This window comes from Gopherus evgoodei, chromosome 24 (assembly GCF_007399415.2).
Source record: "Gopherus evgoodei ecotype Sinaloan lineage chromosome 24, rGopEvg1_v1.p, whole genome shotgun sequence".
Lineage (NCBI taxonomy): Eukaryota > Metazoa > Chordata > Testudines > Testudinidae > Gopherus > Gopherus evgoodei.
Genome location: NC_044345.1, coordinates 11,170,214 through 11,187,128, shown reverse-complemented (window position 1 = coordinate 11,187,128; position 16,915 = coordinate 11,170,214). Strand labels below are relative to the sequence as shown.

General features: G+C 56.1%; 1 protein-coding gene across 3 annotated transcripts in view; it reads left to right on the top strand.

Annotated features, from left to right (window-relative positions):
* The window catches only part of IGSF9 (immunoglobulin superfamily member 9), a 64,279-nt gene that overhangs the window by 22,392 nt on the left and 24,972 nt on the right, over window positions 1-16,915 (top strand). For all 3 annotated transcript variants that reach the window (XM_030542287.1, XM_030542289.1, XM_030542288.1), the window contains exons 4-10: window positions 2,281-2,433; window positions 7,331-7,482; window positions 8,595-8,712; window positions 9,188-9,329; window positions 12,527-12,672; window positions 13,222-13,364; window positions 13,457-13,597. In XM_030542287.1, coding sequence (XP_030398147.1) covers window positions 2,281-2,433; window positions 7,331-7,482; window positions 8,595-8,712; window positions 9,188-9,329; window positions 12,527-12,672; window positions 13,222-13,364; window positions 13,457-13,597 — 995 coding nt within the window. The remainder of the gene's footprint in view (window positions 1-2,280; window positions 2,434-7,330; window positions 7,483-8,594; window positions 8,713-9,187; window positions 9,330-12,526; window positions 12,673-13,221; window positions 13,365-13,456; window positions 13,598-16,915) is intronic.

The window sequence follows — 16,915 nt, the reverse complement described above, 5'->3', positions numbered from 1 at the left end:
GTCAAGTGTAGCGGTGTGTAGCTGGGTAGCTACGTGTATCAGGAGCATGTGTAGCAGTGTCTAGCGGGGAGCGTTTAGCAGTATGTATTGGAGTAACTATGTCTGGGACGGCGTAGCAGTGTCCATATATGTGTGTTGGGGAGTGTAGCAGTGTGTATTTGTGTCAGGGGTGTGGCGGGGTGTAGCTGGGTAGCTACGTGTATCAGGGAGATGCGTCAGAGTCTAGTGTGGGGCGTATAGCAGTATGTATTGGAGTAACTATGTCTGGGAGGGTGTAGCAGTGTCCATATATGTGTGTAGGGGTGTGTGGCAGTGTGTATTGGTGTGAGTGGCAAGTAGCAGTGGGGTAGCTACGTGTGTTGCTTGGGGGGTGGGTGTAGCCATACATAGCAGGGTGCGTGTACAGACAGTGCATCACAGCCCCTGCGCTGAACCAACTGCCCGCTGCGCTCCTGAGCCGATTACGGCTCTGATAATAGCCCTGGGGATTAGGAAGTTGCATTTGCTGCTTCTCTAGGGTTCTTAGCCTCCTGCTCATGAAAGAGGCTGTGTACTGGGCCACCAGTTGGGTGCCCTGCAGCCCCAGACAGTGGGACTGGGGGCAGCCCCTGCACCTGGCTTGTTGGCTCCTGCCAAAGCCGTCCCCGCCCAGTCCCGTCCCAGCCTAGAGTGTATATTCGGGGGCAGGGAGGTGGGGACGCAATGCTCGAGGTCTGCAACCCCCATGGGGAGGCTGGGTGGGAGATGGGGTCAGGCTGAGGACCAGCAGCTCAGGTGGCTGGCGGGGGTGGGGATTGCTGGGAGAGGCAGAAGTTGTAGTGGAGGAGGGGAGGTTCAGACTCAGAGGGGTTCAGTGAGGGCTCCAGGGATATGGAGGGAGGGGCAGGGGAGAGTGGATTGACCAGAGCTGAGGCAGGTCGAGGAGCAAGGGCTTCCTGGCGATGCTGGGGGGGGGGGAAGGGGCTGCAGGCCAGAGGTGAAAGTAAGCCCGTCCGGTCCGGTCTGGCGTTCCAGCAAGAGCCAGTACGCCGTGCCAGACTGGACCAGTTTCCACTGTGGTGATTTAAAGGGTCCAGGGCTCCAGCCGCTTCAGGGAACCCTGTGCCCTTTAAAGTGCCACCAGAGCTCCGGCAGCCGGGCTCGGGTGGGGATTTAAACGGCTCGGTGCTCCTGCCGCTGCGGGGAGCCTCGGTCCCTTTAAATCCCCGCCAGAGCTCCGGCAGCTGGGCCCCCGCAGTGATTTAAAGGGCCTGGAGCTCCGCGGCAGCTGGAGCCCCGGGACCTTTAATTCTCCCCTGAGCTCCGGAGCTCCCAGCCGCCTCTGCAGCTGGGAGTTTCGGGATGATTTAAAGGCCGTACGAGGGCCTTTAAATCTTGAAAAGCCCCGCCTCTTCTGGTTGAGGCCACACCCCTGCTCAGGGCTCCGTGGTACTGGTAAGTCCTTTAAGTTACTTTCACCCCGCCTCAGGCTCACAGGGAGGTGGGTTAGCAAGGACTCCAAGGGGGAGGGGCAGGGGCAGGCCAAAGATGGGATGCAGGTTTTGGATGGCACTGGTGGTTAGTGGGGAAAGGGCTGGAGGGGGCTCCCTGGGGAGGCAGCAGCTGCTGGGGAGGGGGCACTCGGCATACTGCAATCTGCAGGACTTGTGGCTGGGGGCTCCCATGCCATAGCTGGTCGAGAGGCTGGTACTAGGGGCGGGGGTACACCCAGGTGGGGATTATGAAGCCCCTCATTAGAGCCTCTGCCCCAAGCCACCTTTCTGCATCTCCCCTCCCCCCCTACGTTGCCCCTCCTGTCCCGCTGGGCCGGCGGCGATGTGTCTAATGCTGGGTCTGTGTATCTGCCCTCCGACCCGGTCCCCAGCCAGGCATTTGTGTGCCTGGCAGTTCCCAGCCCCCCCATCCCAGCCGGGAGCAGGAGCAGGGCCGGGAGGCAGGGAGTTGAGCTGTAGGGCCTTGGCCTGGACCAGGAGCCAGCTGACCCCTTTGGATGGGCCGGGGAAGATTGTGGGGAAGAAGCTGGGGTGCTGTGCTGGGGGAGGCCAGGATGTGCTGAGTGGGGATTGGATAGAGCTCACTGCTCTGGAGCCTAGGGGGCTGTGAGATACTGCACAGCAGGGGTTGGCGCAGGCTGGGCATGTGCCCTCCAGCAATTGGCTGACCCAGGCAACTGCCCTCAGGTGGGAGGTGTTCCCAGGCCAGGCAGCTTCCCCTGCTGATGCCTGGCACTGCCCCCAGGCAGCTCGGTGGCAGAGTGACAGGCTGGCTTTGTGTTGGCAGGTCGTGTGCGGATCCAGGAAGGCGCCTCACTGCGGATTGACCTCCTGCGCGCTGAGGACCAAGGCTGGTATGAGTGTCGCGTCCTCTTCCTAGATAGGCACAGCAATGACGACGAGTTCCAGAATGGCACCTGGACCCACCTCACTGTCAACTGTATGTGCCAGGCCAGGCGTCGGTGTGCTCTGGTGGGGAGGCCGGGCAGTGCCACAGGGAGACAGAGAGAGATAGAGGCAGTGCCAGCCGTGACCGCCATCCCCAATGCAAGGACACTTGGGATCTTGGTGCCAGCTGTAACCAGCTCTCCCCATGCAGGGACACACTGGATCCCAGTGCCAGCCGTGACCAGCCCCCTGCCCCTCATGCCAGACGTCTATGGGTCCTGGTGCCAGTGGAACCAAATCCCCCCCTTCCTTGGGCGTATTGAGTCCTGATGCCAGGCATGATCACCCCCTGTCCCTGTGCCAGGGCACTCTGGGTCCTAGTGCCAGTTGTGTCTAGCCCTTGCCTGTGTTGGAGGTCTCTGGGTTCTGCTTCCAGGTATGACCAGTCCCTCCCCTGTGACAGGGCACTCTAGGTCCCCATCCCAGGCATGTCCAGCCTTCTTCCATGCAGGGGTGCCCTGGGGCGTGACCAGCGCTCCTTCCCCATGCTGGGCACAAGATTTGCCCGGCACCAGCAGCTATTACAGCATTCTTAGGCACCTGCATTGACACTGGTCTCCCCAGCTCTGTGTGAAGGAGGCATTGCCTCCCCTATGTAGGGCCTAGGTTTCCTTGAGGCAGTGCTCTGGGTGCCTGCCTGCACCACGGCAGGGGGCAGTGCTGGGCAGGGCTTGCTGGAGCCATCGTGGCCCCATGCTGTGTCTCGCGCTGGGCCTGCTGGCGTTCCAGGCGGATTGTGGGTGTTGGATCCCAGTTCTTGTTTTGGAATGGGGGGCTCCCAAACCCTGTGGCAGACTCAAAGCAGCTGTGACATGGTGTTCGATGCAGGTGGGACTGGATGGGCAGTATGTAGCGAGGGCTGAGTGTGCTGGGACACTGGGGGTGCAGGCTCGTCTGCATTTGGACATGGGGCTGGGCTTTAGACTTGACACCTCTCCCCACTTTGGCTGGTTTGGCAGCAAGGCAGCAGTGGGGCTGGCATGGTTGGTGCCAACGTGTGTAGAGCTGCTGAGGAGCGGCTGGGCTGGGCTGGGCCATGGTAGGGAGTCCTGGCGCTCCCCAGGGCTCGCTGTCTGCGGGCCTTGGTCACCTTTCCCCCTTGCTGTAAATCTCTCTTACCAGCCTCATGTGACCTTCGCTCTGAAGCCTACGCTGGGAGGGCAGGGGAGGCACCAGGCTGCTTACAGAGCAGCATAGCAGTGAGCTAGCCTCTGGCAGGGCAGGAAAGGCGCTCGCCTCTGCCCTTCCCTCCTTCAGCTCTTCCTTATCTCATTTATCCTGTCCCTTAGGGGCTTGCTCTGGATCTGATTCTCCTTCTCTGGCTACGCACTGTGCTCTGGGTCTGATCTCTGCTCCATGCCCCCCTCCCCCACCCCCAGCTGTACTCTGGGTCTGATTCTCCTCCCCAAGGTACACACCGCGTTATGGGTCTGATCTCCGCTTTGTGCTCCCCCGCTGCACTCTGGATCTGATCTCTGTTCCCCCTTCCCTCCTCAGCTGCACTCTGGGTCTGATTTTCCTCCCCCGGGTACACACTATGCTCTGGGTCTGATCTCTGCTCCTTGCTCTCCCCCTCCCCCCAACCCCAACCCCACACTCTGGGTTTGATTCTCCTCCTCAAGGTACACACTGTGGTCTGGATCTGATCTCCATTCCCCACCCCCCCACTGCACTCTGGGTCTGATTCTCCTTCCCCGGGTGCACACTATGGTCTGGGTCTGATCTCCGCTCCCCGCCCACCTGCTGGGTCTGATTCTCCTCCCCTGGGTACACACTGTGTTATGGGTCTGATGTCTGCTCCCTGCCCCCCACCCCCACCCCGCTGCACTCTAGGTCTGATTCTCCTCCCCCGGGTACACACTACTCTCTCGGTCTGATCTCCGCTTCCCCCGGCTACATTTTGGGTCTGATTCCCCACCACCACCACCATTCCCCTGGTATGCTCTGGGCCCAGTTTCCCCCTCCTTCCTCCCAGTACACTATGGGCCAAATTCCTCCCCACACTGGGTGAACCCAACACTCTGGGCCCAGTTTTCCCCCCACCCCTCCCCGGGATACGCTCTGGGCCTGATCCCCTCCCCCGGATATGCCCTGGGCTCCTCATGTAGCCCTGAGCAGAATGAGCGCAGGGTCAGGGTAAACGCAGCCGAGCAGAGTGAGACCATCACATCCACACTGGCTCTGAGCACCTGGGCCCCATGGCTGGGTTGCAGGGTCCCATTCCAGTTCTGTGCAGCCCAAGGAACTCAGCATAAGTGGGTGGGGGAGCCACAGCGAGCCCCTAGCCCGGAGGGGATCATCCTGCCTTGGCCTGAGGATGCTGTCCCTGGAGCAGATACAGCTGCTGCAGGGCCCCAGCCTCCACTTCCTCTTGCCCATACACCTTCCTGGAGAAGTCTGTAAAGGGACCCAAACTGCCTGAGTAAACACTTGTAAAAGGCCCAACCTAACTATTAAACCTCCAAGGGGGTGGGCCCTGACCCTTGGACCCCAGGCAGCACACAATGAGCCTTTGTGCTGAGCCTCCTCTCCGTTTATAGCATCGGGAGGTGGGGACTGGGAGGCCTGGATCCCAGGGCAGGCCCCTCCCTGCCCTTGGCCTGCAGGAGCCACCCCGACCCTGTACTTCATGCCTTGTGGGCTCTCCTATCCCATGCATCTGGGGAGTCAGAGGCAGTACCCAAATGCCTCTTTTCCGGCTCAGCCCAGCAGCCCTGGCCTGGGGGCTGCAGGCACCTGCCATCAGTACAGGCCCTAGGGAGCAAGCCCTGCTCTCCATGGGGCGTTTGCACAGTCTGCCACCCCTCTCCTTTGCCACAGAAATCCAGCAGCTGCCCCAGGGGCCCAGCAATCTCAGACCCATCAGAGCTGTGTGCCTGGATGCAGGCTGGGCCTTGGGTGTAGTATGGACAGTGCCCTGGGCACTCTACACCTGAGTGCAATGGACACAGACCCTGCCCCAAGGAGTTGGCCATCTCCCTGCAGACAGGCGCTGCCCCACGGCTGGTGCCACCCACAAAGGCTGTGCACCACATGTCAGTGTGCTGCACTTCCACGGGAGGAGTGTTCAGCACCCGCTGCGCACAGCAGGGGCAGGGCGTGTGTCCGCACCAGCTGCTCACTTTCCTGAGGGGCTGCTTGACCCCAGCTCCCCTTGCTAGGGGTGGGATGAGCGCAGTGTTCCTGGAATTCGGGATCCCAGAGACTTAGAGGCTGACTCATTCACTTCTTCGAGCTTCTGTGCACACATGCCCCTCCCCCCTCCTCACCCACACATCAGGGTCACTCAGGCTGCTAAAGGTTATAAGGGGCTGCTCCTCCTGTGGCCTTTGTTTGGGGATCCAGCCCTTCATTTGCTTTGCTTTTATTTAAAAAAATAATAGTTGTTAGAGGGCTTATTCCTTCACCCTCTCACTTCCCTGGTCGTTCTCACATGAACAGAGAGCAACAATACCCGAAGTCCGAAGGTGCAAACAATTCAATGTTTATTGGGGTGAACTTCCAGCAAGCATGATTCCAGTTTCCTTCCTTAGTATCCCCCTTCCCAGCTCTGACACCACAGAGCCTTGCCTGTGTCCTTGTTCCTGTTCCCATCCCCTGTTCCCATTCCCCCTTTAGCAAAACGTGATCCCAATTCCCCCATCCCCAGTCCCTGTTCCTATTCCCCCCCCACTTCCTGATTGACTTCAGACTATATAGCAAAACCTGAGTTTTGCTTAACTATTCCTTAACCAATCATTTTACTGAAATTTAACTAACCAATCCTAACATATTGTAACATGGTTATTTAATCAATTATACCCCACCACCTTAATTGGTTTACACCCAACAAAATTAATTATACAGTAGACAGAAACAATTACAGAACCAGAGACCATGCAAATAAACATACAAAACTATACAGAAATGAGGATTTCACAACTACATCTATACAGACATAAGGGTTCTCCAGCTGTCTATTGATAAGTGAGTTCTTGCCAGACAGGATGCGATCAAACCAAGATTCCTTTTACATCTTCTAGGCTCTTCCCTTTCTCTGGAGGTGATAGGAATATCAGGACAGGATTGTATTCCTAACAGCCCAATAGCACCTTCTTTCAATGTGACCAGTTTAGAATATGAGGATGTGACCATACACTTGCCAGCTTATGGCTGCCTAACTACATCTTAGCTGAAGACCTTAGCCTGTCACAGTAAGAGAAGGCCATTACACAGACAGTGATTTTGATTCTTTTATACCTCTATAACTAGCTAAGTGATAAGAATACACCTACATTCTTAAAGTATAGGCCTTTGCAGACAGGCCTGAATATCTATATCCTAAAAATAGTTTAAAGCATCTGGGAACAAACAGTCTCATTCCGTGTTGCACAACAGACTGTTCACCCCGAAACAAATCTGTTGTCTTTTCCCATTCCCTGACGTTTCTCCCTGTTGACGGTTTCGGTTTGAGCTGAATCGAACTTTTTCCAGTTTATTTATTTTTTTCAGCACTGCCAGTGAAGCCCCCAGTCCGTCCTCAGCCCCGTTCTGCGCCTCACTTCCCCACACAACACTGCACTGAGGCTGGCAGGGTTACTGGGGGGAGGGAGAGGCAGGAATTTGCCACAGACAGAATCGGACTCCAGATCTCCTGCCCCCTGTCCATACCTTCCCAGCACCCCTTCCCTGAGCCAGGAACGGAACCCAGGAGTCCTGGCTCCTAGCCCTTGGCTCTGACCCTCAGATCACATTCCCTGCCCCATGCTGCCGGCCCACCAGGACTAAGCAGAGTGAGTGCCTGGGGCTCTCTGCAGCAGAACCAGCTGGTGTGGCTGCGTGAGGGAGCCCAGCTTGCCCTGGGGCCAGCAGCTTGGTTCTGAAGCACTGTTTCTGTGTCCTCTCCGCAGCTGCCCCCACCTTCCTAGGGACCCCGCCAGCTCTTGTCGAGGTGCCAGAAAAAGAGCCCCTTAGTCTCACCTGCTCAGCCATCGGCAACCCCCAGCCGGTCATTGTCTGGAAGAGAAACGACCGGGCCATTGAGAGTGGAGACAAGGTGCAGGTAAGGGAGGGGCAGCCCCAGAGAGGGTGGAGGTCGGGGAGCTTTCCCAGGCTGTCTCCTGCATCTCCCCAAGTGCTGCTCACTTGGGGCTTCCCAAGCGCTAAGAGGGGGTTGGGGCTTATGCAGACAGAGGGGTGGCATTGTGTGGGGAGGAGAATCCCCCTATCACCACTGCAGAGTTCTCCCAGCCCAGGGGGCTGAAGCTTTTGAGGGGGAAGTAAGTGCACCAAGGACCTGCTTTGTCACCCCTGAGGCATGGGCCCCTCTCTGCCTGCCCCGGATATGCCCAGGTCAGCACAGAAACCAGGGTGGGGCCAGTCCCCACAGGCCACCTGCCCCAGGCATTTGCCACAATCCCCTCTCCCCACAGCAGGGCAGAGCAGGCAGATCCATTCTGCGTGACCAAGCCTCTCGTGTCTTGACACCACAGTGACTCCTAGTGGCCACTCTGCAACAGGCAAGAAATTCCTTCACCACCTGCCTCTCCGGGCTGGGGCTGGCAAAGGAGGGATGGCAGGACGCTTTTTTTAATCCCGCTCCCATCCTGCTCTCCAATACCTTTATCTTGCTCCCAGCTGCAAAACCCTTAGATCCTGCAAATCCCTCAAGAGAGATGGATTCCCCTGTGCTACTAAAAAAAACCCCAGTGGTCAGTTAATATATGATAGATCTAAACGGAATTCAGACATAATTTTACCACTAAAAGAATAAAACAAATCTTGCTTAAACCATGAAAAAAAGTCTTTAACTCCTGCTATAATAAACGTCACATCTCTTTCTATCCCTTACTTAAATTTAAGTATCAAAACCTTTATTAAAAAAAAAAGAAAGAAAAAAGAAAAACTTGCTTTACACTGCTGACGTTCTGTTTATGACACACTGATGAGAGAGTTTTTCCACAAATTCCCACACTCTGGTTTTTTGCCCACCCAGTCTTGCCTGCAATAAAGTTCATTTTACCTGCTCCTCCTATTATGGCAGTGGGTCCTGTGGGACCCATGGGATCCTAGTCCCACTGCAAGGCTCTAAGAGCCCTGGTCTGCTGCTAGGCTGGGGTTGCCTGAGGACATCCTTCCCTGCACTCCCACCTGTACTGCCTTGTGCCTTCATAGGTGAGCAATGGGACACTGAGGATCACCAGCGTGGAGCGGGCCAGTGCCGGCATCTACACGTGCCACGCCTCCAGTAAGGAGGGCTCTGTCATCCACACCACCCGGCTGCTTGTTCAAGGTAAGGCGGAGGGGGGACTATATCCAAGGCTCCTGATTGATCAGGGGCAATCTCCATAGGCAGTGAGGTCCTGTCATCTGGGCACGTCTTACATTCCACTGCAGAGACCAGCCTGTCAGAGCAGGAGCTGGGTACGTGTGCGTGTGTTTACACACCTGGACATGCGCACATGCAGTGAGATGTGGGAGTCTGCTCGCAGAACGTGGCTTCTCTCTGCACACACTTGACCCAAAGAAGGATCTTGCCAGGGTAGTCCTCCCTCTTGCTCCTTCCCCTCAGGCCCTGTTAGCCCCCCACACCCACCGCAGCCGGACCCTGCTCACTCCCCTCTCCGCGTCTCTGCAGAGGAATTGAAGCCTCTCTGGGAATCTGTTCCCCATGTCCTATTGGTCCAGTCAGCGCTTCCCCTCCCTGTCAGAACGAGCTGGTTCCCCCCTTCCTCCCAGAGCCTCACTCTGTGCCCTGTGTGTGCCAGGGTCACCGGTCATCGTGGTGCCACCACAGAACATCACGGTCAACATCACCCAGGATGCCTTCCTGGCATGCCAAGCCGAGGCTTACCCTGGCAACCTCACCTACAGCTGGTTCCAGGGCAGCAGCAATGTCTATCACCTCAGGTACACAGCGCCGGAAGCCAAGGGGGTGGCACGGGGGCAGTGGGCAGGTGCCGGGTCTCTGAACTGCCAAACTTAGAGGTGCCGGGGCTCTGAATTGCCTGGCACAAATTAAGCACTGCAGGCCACAGAACCTCGCCCACCCACTCCTGCAATAGGCCCATAACCTCTGGCTGAGTTACTGACGTCCTCAAATCATGGTTTAAAGGCTTCAAGTTACAAAGAATCCACCATTTATACTAGTTTAAACCTGCAAGGTATCCGTGTCCCACACCGCAGAGGAAGGTGAAAACCTCCCAGGGTTTCTGCTAATTTGATGGGGGGTGGGATTCCTCTCCAACCCCAGATATGGTGATTGGTTAGACCCTGAGCGTGTGGGCAAGACCCAGCAGCCAGACACCTGGGAAAGAATTCTCTGTAGTAACGTAGAGCCCTCCCCATCTAGTGCCTCATCTCTGGCTGCTGGAGAGATCTGCTTCTAGCAGTTTCAGATCGGCTGCATGCCGTTGTAATCAGTCCCATCACACCATCCCCTCCAGAAACTTATTAAGCTCAGGCTTGATGCCAGGTAGTTTTTTTGTTCCCACTGCTCCCCTTGGGAGGCTGTTCCAGAACTTCGCTCCTCTGATGGTTCGAAAATTTTGTCTAATTTCAAGCCTAAACTTGATGGTGCCCCACACGAACATCCATTGGCTCACTGCCACCCACCTGTGCATTCACACACTGCCTCCACACACACATCCATTGGCTCACCGCCACACACCTGTGCACTCACACACTGCCCCCCACACACATCCACTGGCTCACTGCCATCCACCTGTGCATTCACACACTTCCTCCACACACACACATCCATTAACTCACCGCCACACACCTGTGCCCTCACACACTGCCCCCCCACACATCCACTGGCTCACTGCCACACACCTGTGCCCTCACACACTGCCCCCCCCGCATCCATTCACTCACCGCCACACACCTGTGCCCTCACACACTGCCCCCCCACACCCATGCACTCACTGAGCCACACCTGTGCTCTCACACACTGCCCCCCCACACATCCACTGGCTCACTGCCACACACCTCTGCACTCACACACTGCCCCCCACATCCATTCACTCACCGCCACACACCTATGCCTCACACACTGCCCCCCCCGCATCCATTCACTCACCGCCACACACCTGTGCCCTCACACACTGCCCCCCCACACCCATGCACTCACTGACCCACACCTGTGCTCTCACACACTGCCCCCCCACACATCCACTGGCTCACTGCCACACACCTGTGCACTCACACACTGCCCCCCCACATCCATTCACTCACCGCCACACACCTATGCCCTCACACACTGCCCCCCCGCATCCATTCACTCACCGCCACACACCTGTGCCCTCACACACTGCCCCCCCACACCCATGCACTCACTGACCCACACCTGTGCCCTCACACACTGCCCCCCCACACATCCACTGGCTCACTGCCACACACCTGTGCACTCACACACTGCCCCCCCACATCCATTCACTCACCGCCACACACACCTGTGCCCTCACACACTGCCCCCCCACATCCATTCACTCACCGCCACACACCTGTGCCCTCACACACTGCCCCCCCAACACATCCACTGGCTCACTGCCACACACCTGTGCACTCACACACTGCCCCCCCCACACATCCACTGGCTCACTGCCACACACCTGTGCATTCACACACTGCCCCCCCCCGCACCCATGCACTCACTGACCCACACCTGTGCACTCACACACTGCCCCCACACACATCCATTGGCTCACCACTACACACCTTTGCACTCACATACTGCCCCCCCATCCATTCACTCACCACCACACACCTGTGCACTCTCACGCTGCCTCTCCACATAGACATCCATTGCCTCACCGCGACACACCTGTGCACTCACACACTGCCCCCACACACACACATGCATGCACTCGCTGACCCAAACCTGAACTCCCCTCAGATACGCACACTTGGGCACATGCATGCATTTACCATACACAGACACACATGCACTGATTCATAGAGAAGTGTATACACCATGAGATATACACCTGTACACACACACACGTAGACACTGACACACAAACACAACACAGAGGTGGAGGGACTGCTGCACGTGCACGCACGGAATGTTGTGGAGACGCATGCATGCAAGCACACAGTGACACACTCAGATGCGCACACACACCTGAAGAGATGTGTGCACACAGATGTATAGTTGCTGACACACACAATGACATCGGCTACACACCCAGAGATGCAGGCTTGCACACAGTCTTACAGCAAGGGAGATGCTCAGAGCCACAGCTAAGCACACAGATACATGCAAGAGGGTTACATGCACACAGATACCAGCCCACACATTGCTGTGTGACACAGGCAGTATAGTGCTGGCGCTGGTGACAGGAGCGGCGGCCCCAGCTGGGTCCCTGTGATGTCCCCATGCTGGTGGGAGTGTGGGGGCTCCCTGTTAGGCCTGGTGGTGCTGAAAAGGGGACTCGGATCCTCTGGTGGTGACGCATGGCCTGTGATGCTGGCAGCACATAGAGCCCAGGGCTGGAGTAGAGTAGGGGGAGGAGATCGAGGCAGGAACCCTCCCACAGCACCATCCAGGTCATACACACCTGGCCAGCCGCTTGCATGGTGAGTGCTGAGGGGGTGATTTGATTAGCTGGTGGCGGGAGGGTGAAGTGGTGCTGTTGGAGTCATAGGAGTGAGCGGGATAGTCAACAGCGATGAGAGTGTGGACAGGGCTTTGGTGATGGCAGCTGTAATGAAGCTATGGTGGTCATGGCAGAGCTGTGGGACTGTGGGGAGAGTGGCCGGGTCCCAGTGGCAGTGCCATGGCCTGGCTGGCCCCAGTGGCCATGGCTCAACTGGGGGGGGGGGGTTGGCTGGACAGTGGTGTGGCTGTGGTGGCAATAGCTGGGCCCCAGTGTCAGGGCTGTAGAGGCAATGATTGGGTGCTAGTGTCAGGACCGGGAGGGCAGCAGCTGGTCTTGGGGGTGCTGCTGAGCCGATGCGAGTGCTGGTTGTGATGTGTTGGGATCAAGTCGCTGTGGATGCTCCCTGAGCCCTGCAGTGGGGGCCGCCAGCAGTTTGGGTGCTGGCTCATTGGGACAGCTCCTGCTGGGCTCCTGACTCTGCCCCCCCCCCCCACTTCCTTCCAGCCACCTGCAGTCTCGTGTTCGTGTCCTGGTGGACGGGAGCCTTTTGCTCCAGAAAACGACCCCAGACGACGCTGGCAAATACACCTGTGTTCCCAGCAATGGGCTGTGGAAACCACCCTCTGCCTCAGCTTTCATCACAGTGCTGTGTAAGGTCCCACTACCCCTGTCCCCCCAGTCCTATGTAAGGGCCACACCTGCCCCACGCTGCCCTCTCTCTGAGACCCTGCCGTACCCAGACATCCTGGCTCCTGAGCTGAGCCCTGGTGGCCCCACTTGTTTGATGGGGGCAGGGAAACACTTTTGGCCTGTGACCTCCCCCTTTGTGGCCTGGAGCCTGGGAGAAAAGGGCCCATTTCCTGCTGTGGCCCTCAGCCGGCCTCCCCATCCGCCTGTCTCCCACCTGGCCCAGGTCTCTGAGCTGAGGAGCCCATGTGACCATGGTCCAGATGCACCCTAGGGGGCAGTGCTGAATTGCCAGGAGCTGGGCTTCCTCTGTGGACAGATCCAGGGTGTCCCTAGCTTTCCAGGGGCTCTGCCATGGACAAGCCCATCACATAGAGAAGGCACAGCCTCTGGTGCTGCTCGTCCCAGCCCTGCAGGCTGGCAGCATTTTGTGCATATGGCTGCCACACCCCACTCCCCAGCCCCTTCGCTGCGGAGCTCACCCAGGCCTTGACTACTTTGGTGTCTTGCAGATCCAGCCCAGGTGACCACCATGCCACCAGAGACCCTCTTGCCCAAGGGGATGCAGGGCATGATCCAGTGCCCCACCAAGGCCAACCCACCTCTTCTCTCCATCAGCTGGACCAAGGACGGGCATCCCCTGAAGCTTGATAAGGTACCGACTATGCCAGGTCTCCCTGGAAACTCAGCCTCTGCCACACACCCGCTGTCAGGGGGCCGCATTCTGATCTGTCTCTCCCTCTGCAGTTCCCTGGCTGGTCCATGGCACCCGATGGCTCCATTGTCATCGCTACCGGGAACGACGACGCCTTGGGGCTTTACACCTGCACCCCCTACAACAGCTACGGCACGGCTGGTGCCTCAGCACCCACCCGTGTCTTGCTCAAGGTGAGGGGAGGCAGCCTGCCCGCCACACTGGCTGAGTAGGGGCATGGCTGGGATGGGGGAGCCCTTCTCTGGTGCACTCACACAAACACACACCCGGATGTATTAATTTTGGTGTAACAAGTGGACCCAGAGAGTCAAGGTGTGAACATGGCCCTGTCATTGTACAGCACTAAACATTCAAACATGGTCGGGGCTTTTGAGTGCAGAGATCTCCACCTGCTTAGGTCCATGGCAAATTTCCAGGGATATTTTTAACCATGTATTACAGATACATAAGAAAACAAAAAAGAGTTTCTTTAATATTTCACATTTCAAATTATTAAGACTTTCATTTTAATAGTAACTCTTGTACCCTTCCCATTTAGCTATAGAGAATTTTTACCTGGAAAAACATCCTTGTTTACAGTTTTTTAGATTGTATTAAAGATGGTGATAACTGTCCTTGGGGGAAGGAAACGAAGTAAGTTGAGATGGCCTGGAGCTGTTGCTGCTGCTCTTAAAGTCCGATCCTTCTTCCTTTAAGGCAAAACTAGACAAGTGCACAAGACGGGAGAGAAAAGACCAGCAAAGATAGAAAATGCAGCTTCTGTCTATGGTGCTGACTCTTACTTGCAACCTCACTGCTGGAGAAATGCAGGCCTAGCCCATGGTCTGATCAGCTACTCCAAGCCCTGGCAAACTTGTACCAAGCCATTGCTTTCAGCTGCCTCTCTGGCCATGGGCTTACAGCAGTGTTGCAAAAAATGCCATTGTTTTGATCGGCTGAACCAGACTCTTGTTAGAAGTTGAAAGAGAGAATGAGGGCTTATCTATATGAACACTTAGGTTTTCCAAGTCGTTGCCCCTATGGGTGCTCCATGTGAGGATACCTACCCATAAATTCTAAATCAGAGGTTTTTCTGCTAGTAGTGCCCGGTGCATCCTCTTCCCCAAGAAAGGGACCCTAGAAGGCAGCAGATGTTTGACCCAATAGCCCTGGCCATGGGGTCTAGCACCTTTCCCTTATGCCCCTCCACAGTGGAAATCCTGGGCTCTTTTTGGGGACCAAGTCTACAGGGTACCTTTACGTGCAAGAGATCCTATCGGAGTCTCTTCCGCCAGCAACTGGGAGCCTCCTTACTCAAGAGGAGCCATCAGTGCATTCAGAGTTGAGAATTGATGGGGAGGTGCCACCATCCTCTTTCTCCCCAGATAAGGCAACTGTGCCCCCACTGCCATCCAATGCGGATGACTTCAGGGCCTTTCCAGGCTTGATGAAACGCATAGCAGAGGCTTTGCAGAATCCCTTGGAGGAAATCCAGGAACAGCAGCACTCCCTGGTGGACGTCACCCATGCCTCTACCCAGGGCAAGGTAGCCATACCTATTAATGAGATCCTCCTCTTGCCAGCCCACACAGCGTGGCAAACATTAGCCAGCATCCCATCCACCTGTAAGAGGGCCGATAAAACGTACTGTGTCCAGCCAAGGTCCCGGAGTACTTGTTTACTCATCCTATGCCCAACTCCCAACAAAAGGAGTAGGCAACATTATTTCAAGGCAACAACATCTAACAAGGAACTCAAGTGTCTGGACCTTCTAGGACACAGGAGCCACAGTTCTGAGGTGCTTGCTCCCAAGCCCTGATGGCGAATGTGACTTTACCAACTAGAGTAAATTTTCTTACTAAATTGAGTTTTTGCCTTAGGACAAGACAGAGCTGTTTCGCGCTCTTATTACAAAGGGCCAGACAATAGCCAAAGCCTTCTTGCGGCCTCCCTGGACATGGCGGATATTGCCTCTGTTTAATCGTGTGTCAGGCCTCCTGGCTACAGTCCTCCAGCTTGCCCAGGGAAGTGCAGAATACTGTGGAGGATTTGCCTTTGAAGGACCTCAGCTCTTCAATGGCACTACGGATGGTTCTCTTCGCTCATTCAAGGATTCCAGGGTGATGTTGCACACTCTTGGTATCTACACTCCAGCTACAAAGAGAAAATGCAGCAAGTCTCAGACAGCACAACACTGCCCCAGAGAACTGCTGAGCTGCCTGGAAAGAGGTTTAGGCCATACAAGAAAGGCCCATCCTCCACTGTCATCTCCCAGGTGGCTGCCTCATCCAAACAACCATTTTGACACCTTGGTTGAGGCCCACAAACTCTCCCTATGGATCTTCGGCAACATCACTCCATTCACCCACTCTTTGGAGACCGTCTTGCCCATGTCTTCCCTTCTGTCCAAAACCCTGGCTGGGACGATTTAGTTGGGATTGGCCCTATTTTGAGCAGGGGGTTGGACTAGATACCTCCTGAGGTATTTTCCAACCCTGGTATTCTATGATTCTTGGGAGCGTATCACCTCAGACAAATGGGTACTGGCAATAATCCTGACTAGCTACTCCATCCAGGTCCGCTCTGTTCCACCTCCCTGTTCGTATTCAGGGACCCCTCTCAGGAGGAGCTCCTTAAACCAGGAGGTAGAATCCCTCCTGCATCCAGGGGTGGCCAAATCCATTCCTCCAGACTTCATCAGTAAGGGTCTCTTCTCCTGGTACTTCCTGGTCCCAAAGGAAAAAGGAGGTTGGAGACCGAGTGCAGACCTTCCATCTCTAAACACTTTGATTCACATGCAGCACTTCCGGATGGCCACCCTAGTGGCCATCATTCTGTTGTTAGATCTTCATCACCCTTGACTTCCAGGATGTCTATTTCCATGTAGCCATAAACCCAACACCGTGGTGTTTCCTCACGTTTGTAGTGGGCAGTGACCATCACCAGTACTGTGCCATGCCTTCTGACCTTTCAGCTGCCCTGAGGGTCATTACGAAAGTCCCCTCCATTATCACAGGCCACTTTTGGCATCTGGGAACAGTAACTTTTCCATGTCTGGACAACTAGCTCTTCAAGGGCCATCCTTCCGGTGGAGGTCAGTCCGCCACCAAGAGGGACCTAGGTCTATTCCACTCCTTAAGCCTTCACCTCAATGTAGAGAAATCAACCCTGTGCAACACATAGACTATCGGGGCCAACCTGGACTCTGGCAGCTAAAACCTACCTGCCAGTGGACAGGTTCATCTCAATGTCTCACTTGATCTCCGCTTGACAGCAGAGCCCGCAAATCGTGGCGTGGGCTTGTCTTTAGCTCTTGGGATGCATGGCAGCCTGCACTTTCATAACCCCCCATGCAAGCCTGGCTTAGGACAGCCTACACTCCCTGCAAGCACAAGCTGTCCAGGGAGGTATCAGTCCCTTGGATGGCACCTGACTCCCTCAGTTGGTGGAAGGACCCTCAAAGAGTCTGCGTGGGAACCCCCCCTCACATCCACCTCCTACATGTCATCCCC